We start from the raw sequence: 7566 nt of genomic DNA, 5'->3' as shown, positions 1-7566 counted from the left end.
ATCTCCTGACCTCGTGATCTGCCCGTCTCGGCCTCCCAAAGTGCTGGGATTACAGGCTTGAGCCACCGCTCCTAGGCTTGTTTTTTTTTAAGATGGAGTTTCGCTCTGCTGCCCAGGCTGGAGCGCAATGGCGCAATCTCATCTCACAGCAACCTCTGCCTCCTGAGTTCAAGCGATTCTCCTGCCTAAGCCTCCCAGATAGCTGGGATTACAGGCATGCACCACCACGCCCAGCTAATTTTCGTATTTTTAGTAGAGATGGAGTTTCACCATGTTGACCAGGCTGGTATTGAACTTTTGACCTCACGTGATCCCCCTGCCTCAGCCCCCCAAAGTGCTGGGATTACAGGTGGGAGCCACTGCACCCAGGATGCTATTCTTTCTGCCTTTCCTCTTGGCCACCCTCAGTCTGTTGGCCATGGACCTAGGGCTTGTCACCTCATAGTGGCAAGATGACTGCAGCCTCTCCACACAGTACAATCTCATCCCACAAAGTCCAAAGGGCATAAAGGGACATGTCACTGGTCTGTGTCCACTTGAAAAGGTGGGGAAAACTTTCTCAGAAGGCCCCAGCATATGCAATTCTTCTCATATTTCAGTGGTCCAACTGTATCTTATGTCCATGACCAACCTGCTCACTGGCCAGAGGAAGGAGGCCACCATGCTGGGCTTTGTTCAAATAGGGTTCAACCCTTGGGGTTTGGGAGGGACGCAGTCTCCACTGAAGGACAAAGCGGTTGAATGAAGATGAAACTCTGTTAGCAAGGACACAACAACAGTGTCCGCCCCTGTTGCAGGGATGTCCTTGGATGATGGTCAACCCGCCCCCAGCTCTGCTTCTCTTCCCTACCTCCCTCCTTCCCTGGTTCTTCCCTCCCTTCTTTCCTTTGTCCATCTAAGATTTACTGAGGGGCTCTATGGACATGACACAGCCATAGCCTTGCAGGGCTCCTTGTTGTATAGATGTGTGGTGTACCAGGCAGGATGGGGGCTGGCATGGCAGAGCGGAGGGAACACCGAGACAGGACTCCAGTGAAGAAGAGCAGGAAGGGCATTTCTAGGCAGAGGTGGCCACAGGAGCCAAGGCCTGAAATCATCTATTGCTTTCATCCCCACACTGGGCTGCTGGGGGTGACTCAGAACTCATCACTAATGGCTTGTCTAGTATAGCCAATGGTTCCGGACACATTACCGGGCAGAGGCCAGAGACCTTAACTTGCCACAGTGCTCATATCTGGAAAATGGATCTAATTCTTCCAAGGATGACTAACTGTACTGAAGGTTGGAGAGACAGGTTTGACCCTCTGTGGTTAGACACAAAGGTGGGGGGCCCTGCTTCTTCACAACAGTCCCGCCATTAACTTTGTGTGACTTTGAGAAAATTATGAACGCTGTCTCTGAGACTCAGTTTCCCCACCTGTAAAATGAGGAATTTGGGCTAGGCAGCTCCTTAGGTTCTTCCAGGTCTGAAATGTCTCATGGGGCCCCACATCCGGGTCGGTGTTGGCCACCATAAGTGGGCTTTGGATCTCACAGCCCTTTGCCAGTTGGCCTAGCCCTTGGGAAATAAACCCAGAGAGGGGAAGAGGCAGAAGGGCCCAGATGATGGGACCATGTGCCTAGAAGGTGCTGCCCTCCCAGTGGTGGCCTGGGAGCTTCTTTGACCTCTGCCCTTATTCCTTCTGGTAGAGTGATTGTGTTTGGAAATTTGGCAGCCACCAGGCCAGAGTGACGTAGTCCCGCAGGCAGAGCCCAGGCCCTAACAGAGCAGTGGGCCGTGAGGACAGCCAGCACTGGCTCCAGCCACCTGCCCTGGGGAGAGAAATGGGCCCGCATTGCCTGGAGTGGGTGAGGGAGACACTATTAGAATCTGCCTCACTCTCCAGCCTGGAATTCAGTTCAATTCATTTTACCAAAATGCTTTGTCCTGGGTGCTAGGAATACAGCCATGAGCAGGGCAGAGCAGCCCCTGCCCTCAGGGAATGTATGGTCTACATTTAACCAAGGAATTACAGGAATGAAAAGTCAGTGGGGACCCATTCCTGCTTTCCCTTGGTTCTTCCACTGAACGTGACTCACTCGCTCATTTCTTTCCCTCCATTCTTTCTTTCCTGCTTAAACATCACCTCCTCAGAGAAGGTGATATTTAAATAAAATAGCTCCTATTTAAATAAAATGGCCCCACTCATCTTTCTCCCACTCCACTCCCTGCTTAGAGGTCTTCATAGCACTCATGACAACCTGACGTCATAGAAAAGATTTGTGTATTTCCTGTTCCTCTGTTAAGACAGGTGCTTTGTGTGTATGTTCTTCAGTATATCTATCTACAGCACCTAAAATTGGGTCTTCCGTATGCATTGGGTCTGCACATACCCAACAAATATCTGTTGGTGGGTGAGGGTCATCATGGAGGAGAGGAAGGAGGTGGCCGGGGGAGTTAACCTGGTCTAATCTGCTGAATTTACTTTCATGTTTTCATTCAGGCCTTCATTCCATCATTCGCTCGGCACTCGTGGAGAACTTCCTGTGTGCCAGGCATTGTGCTTTGTGTTGTTGTCAGAAGCTAAACATGGCAGCCCCATCCAGCAGGGACCACAGCTTGTATTTGCCAGTGGCCAGCTCAGGGCCTGAAGCATGACAGCATCTCCCTACCAGGAAAAGAATGACTCCATGGTTAGACATTTATTGTGTGCGTATCCTCTGCTACATGCAGGGTGGGGCCCCCAAATGAAAGAAAGACCCAGCCTGGTATGCCCACAGCAGTGCAGGGTATCGGAAAGACTGGAGGACTCTAGTTCTTCTCCTAGTGGGAGGACCCTAGTTCTCCTCCAAGCTCTGCAGTATGACTTAAACAGGCTTGATTTGAGGCAGGACTTCCTGACCTGCATATTTTTGGTCTGTCTTTCTCTTTGCTGGCCTCCTTCCTCAGACCATAGCACTTCTAGAGCAGAAAACCCAGCCTGGTGCACAGTGGGTCTTCAGAAGCAGCTTGATGGTTAAATGGATGTGGATTGATACTTGGGGCAGTATGCAACCTCTGTCCTGCAGGTTAAGACTTCCTGTAGGGCCAGGTGCGGTGGCTCGTGCCTGTAATCCCAGCACTTTGGGAGGCTGAGGCTGGAGGATTGCTTGAGCCCAGGAGTTCAAGACCAGCCTGGGCAACAAAGTGAGACCCTGACTCTACCAAAAAAAAAAGACTTCATCTAGAGTGGTTCATTCATAAACATTTCCTGAGCATCTACTCTGTGCCCACCATTAAAGTTATTGCAACCAACAGCTTCTCCTAAGGCAGATGTGCCCCAGAGACCAATGGGTCCATGGCTGAGCTCCTTGAGCTGGGAGCAAACTGTCTAGTTCCTGAAAGTCCCCACCAGGCCAGGAATTCCCATCCTGAGGCATCTACAGAGGCCTGGCAGCCCCTGTCCACCTGGTTCCCAGGCTTACTGGCTTCTGCCCCATAGAGATGGGCCCCTTAGGGCTGTTTGTTGAGTGCCCTGCCCCTTTGCAGGGTGTGTAATGGCTTGGTGTCTTCCAGATTCAACGTCCATCAGAACAGTTCATGCCCAGTCACTGGCTCTGTGCCAGGAAGCTGCCTGGAAGAAAGACTGGGTGTGAGGAGACAGCAGAGGCAGGATACAAGCCCCTTCCTTGGAATTCTCCCCAGTGTCCATGCCTCCTCTTCCCAGCTGCCCATGAGCTCCTGGAAGGCCTTGAGCCTCATTTCCCTCCCCACCTAGCAAAATGCAATTAGCCCTCAATATTCACATACAGAATTGGATTTCTTGTTGAATAACAGTCTCATGCCTCCAAGCTCAAAGGGCCCACACAGATCATCATGTTTGATGCACCTATTTTACAGATGGGCAGAGTGAGGCCCTGAGAGGGGATGCCCTCAATCATTTTGGGTTCTCATGGCATGCTCACGGTCTTTTGGGCTGCCCTGGGTGAAGCAGGCAGTGTTCCCTGGCACTAAGCCTTGCCTATTCAGATTTGTGAGTGAAATTTGGAAAGGCCTTGGTGCTTAGCCACTGACCTGCTGCCTGCCTGACCCTTCAGGAAATGCAGCCTATTGCCTGGAAATGGCTTTGTGGAGAGTGAGTTGTGTTGGCATCACCCACACAATACAGTGAGGAGAACTGGATAGTTTCCCTAGTTTCTCACTGAGCCCCACCTCCTCAATCCTCCTTCAAAACCTGCCTGAAATCCACCTCTATCCTCCTGCCCTTTTTGTAATTATTTCACTGGAGATGTCCTTCTCCTCCGTGGTTGCACATTTATCCACCACGTCCTTTAGGATCCAAATGCCACCACCTCCTCCTGGGAGCCTTCCTGTGTTTCTTTCCATCCCTTAATCAGCTTCACAATTCAATTGATCTACATCTCTTTGACGGAATTTATCACATTCTCCTTATATTATCTTATCTTTATGCAGTTGCAGGGGATTCTCCATGACATAGTGATGTCTGATGTCTCCCATCCAGACTCTCTTCCCTACCCCAAGCTGCTGTGCATGTCTCCTGCCCACATTACAAATGCGTGCATGACCGGAAGGCAGGACCGTGTGGAAATTTTTGTCCCTGCCCTCACAGTGGCAGACCCTTTTCCCCCAGAGTCTTGTACAGGGGTTTGCATACTGTAGGAGTTAAAACAAATAACTTATTTAAATTGTCAATGGTTTGAGCATCTATCGTATCCCAGGCTCCATGTGTCAGGCTGGGTGCGGGGACACAGAAATGGATCTGACAATGACAGTGCCATGTGATGTGTGCTGCAATCCGGGTGCAGGGCAGAGCAGCTCGTCAGAGTCGGATGAGCTCTGGGCTGCACCTAGAAGAACAACGAGGTTGTGAACAGGCAGAAAAGGGGCAGAGGGAGAACCTGGGAGGAAACAGTATGGAGAAAGCATCGAAGTAGCCAAGCTTACCTGAGCCTGGGTGCAGGAATCAGAGAGACTGGAACTCAGGAGGCCGGATCTGAAGCTGGAGAGGCTGCTGACGATCTGCACAGAACCCCTTAAGGACTAAGATTTGGATCCTCGTGACAAGATGCCGAAGTTTGGAGTTAGGTTACGTGGGTTCAAATCCCACCTCCACCACCTACCAGTTTATGTCAGCTTTCCCAGTTGTAAATGGAGAGAAAAAAGCAGGCCTCCCTTAAACCCCAGCACTGTGTGGGTCAGGGTCTGGACTAGGGTGTGGCACATGCAGAGACGCAGCATACCAGGAGATGCCAAGAAAACTCAGCAGTGGAGGTAAATTGCCCAAAGCAGCGCCCCTGAACCCCTAAGTATCAAGATAATATGTTAATGCAATACTTTTAAAAGTATCAAAATTAATTTAAAACCCCACATTGAACAAAATGTAAATAAAGACAGGGTCTGCATGGTGCCAAGTATGCAACTAAAAAACATCAGTTATGATTGGAGAGGGGGTTCTCAACCTTAGGGGGCCGCGGACTTTTGAAAACCGGAGGAAAGTCCATGGCCCCTCTCCCATGAAGAATGCACAAACATGCTCAATTTGTGCATAGTCTGGGGGTGTTCTCGCACTCCCTGGGGTTCGTGCACATGGAAGTTAAGAACTCTGGTTCAACACTGGGGGTGTGGGGGTGGCGGGGGTGGTTCCACACGCCGGCCAGCAGCCTGCCAGTTCCCCAGTCCCACAACGGGCCTCCCTCCTGGCAGCCATGGGTGCTCTGCCCTCTGCAGGAAGCAGCGCACAGCTATGCAGCTCCCCCCACCCCCCTACCTTCCCTCTCTCGGCTTGGGACTTTTCCTAAAGTTTGTTGAAACCAGACACCTTGCTCGACCGAGCCCGCTTGCAGCCAGGGTTTAAAAGGCCGCCTTCAGCGCCCCCTCCCCGCCCCCAGCGGAGACTTCAAAAGGCCCGGCGGGCGCCGCGGCCCCAGCACCTATGAGCCGCCCCCAGCTCTCGGAGCCCGCGCTGGAGCCCGTGGACGCAGAGCGGCCGAAGTTCGAGCGCAGGCGGACCGGGCCGGCGGCGCAGTCCCGCGCGCTCATGCCCCTCCCGGTACCGCTGCGCTCCGCGCGCCCGCGCCCCGTTTAGGGAAGGGGACCTCGCCCCCCCGCCCCCGCGCCCACGGCTGCGGGGACCCATGAATACAAATGCCGTTAGGCGCCGGAGGAAGGACCGACCGGCCAGCCTCGCACTTAGGAACCCAGTAAGTGCTTGGGGGCTCCTGGAGCGCTGGGAAGTGTTCTGTGCCTGTGTGCGCACGTAAAGGTGTGCGCGTATGGGGAAGTGAGTACACGCGTGAGGAGTAAATGCGTGTGTCCACGTGTGCGATAGGCACTCTCGGAGATCTGTGTGCAAGTGAGGGTGTGCGCGCGTGTGTGCACCTGGGGTGTGTACACGTGTGGGGACGATATGGCCAGGATGGTGTGCGTTTGTGCCTGTGTAAGCATCTATGTGCATGTGTCTGCGAGTGCAGAGTATCAGCGTGCGCCTGAGCCCAGATACCTGAGGATGCATTTCGTGTGAACCTAGGAAGGGTGCGTGGCTGTCCCTGCATGTGACCGGGTGTGAGCGTGTGTCTGAGTTTGGGGAAAGCGTGGATACGTGTGGAAGTGTGTGTGTGCACCGGCGTATAAGTGTAACTTTGCCCGTGAACGAGTGGCAAGAGGAGGTAGAGGCGGAGGGAGCTGTGGTCCAAGGGCCGGACTGGGGTTGTGGGTGTGAGAATTTGCCCGGGGGCCAAGGTGTGCAGCTCTTAGCTCCAGTATGGGATCCCAGGGAGTTTTTGTCGATTCTGGGGAGGTGCGTGAGGGGGCAGGGGTGCGGTTAGATTCCAATTTCTGACAGAAGGGAGAGCGAGGGTGGCAAACCTTTAACAAGCCCACTCTGTGTGTTCTCCAGGGCACTCCGAGTCTGGAAGCGCAAACTTTTGGTGGGCGGTGGAGGTCAGGATACTGGTTGTCGTGGGAGTCTGGACACCAAGTCCTGGTCCTAGCTCTGTCCCTGAAACTGTGGGTTTCTTCCAGGAGTAGAATTTGGCCCTTCTCCCTCTACCCCAATCCCCCATTGGAGGACCCCCAGCCTCACCAGTCAGAAGTTCCTAATCTCAGAACGGTGATCAAATCCCCGTGAAGCCCTGGGCAGCCCCTGCCTCTCTGTGAATCTGTTTCCCCATCTATAGAAGGGGGAGGGGGCGGGTGTCCCAGCGGGGCTGTAGTGGGCAAGCTAAGGCTGTATCCTTGGCTGCTGCCGGCAGGGGGCAGCAGGGGGCAGCAGAGGGCGGCCCGGCGCGGGGAGGAGGGAAGGTGGAGAGACACCGCGGGCCGAGACTTTAAATCGCCTTCATTTCCCCCAAATCCTTCCTTTTCCTCTCCTCCCCCAGGCCGGCGGGGAGGCAGCTTCCACCGCCCTCCGCGCGCCCTCACCCGGCCTTGCTCTGCCTCCGGGGACCGCCAGCAGCCCGCCTCCAAAAGTTTGATCATCTCTCTCTCTCTTTTTCTTGCTTCTTCTTCCTTTTTGGTGGAAGCAGAAAAGGAGCGAGGCAGGGGCGAGCGCGGCGCCCGGACTCCTGGGACCATGGGCCTGGCGCGGG

At 53.8% G+C, this 7566-nt stretch overlaps 1 protein-coding gene across 1 annotated transcript in view; it reads left to right on the top strand.

Moving 5' to 3' along the window:
• COL27A1 (collagen, type XXVII, alpha 1) overlaps window positions 1-7566 on the top strand; it is a 175055-nt gene that overhangs the window by 9597 nt on the left and 157892 nt on the right. The window contains exons 2-3 of the mRNA XM_011950124.1: window positions 5869-6029; window positions 7357-7446. Of these exons, the coding sequence (XP_011805514.1) occupies window positions 5869-6029; window positions 7357-7446 (251 nt within the window). The remainder of the gene's footprint in view (window positions 1-5868; window positions 6030-7356; window positions 7447-7566) is intronic.

Source organism: Colobus angolensis, unplaced genomic scaffold, assembly GCF_000951035.1.
Source record: "Colobus angolensis palliatus isolate OR3802 unplaced genomic scaffold, Cang.pa_1.0 Scaffold301, whole genome shotgun sequence".
Taxonomy (NCBI): Eukaryota; Metazoa; Chordata; class Mammalia; order Primates; family Cercopithecidae; genus Colobus; species Colobus angolensis.
This window is presented reverse-complemented; position numbering and strand designations above follow the sequence as displayed.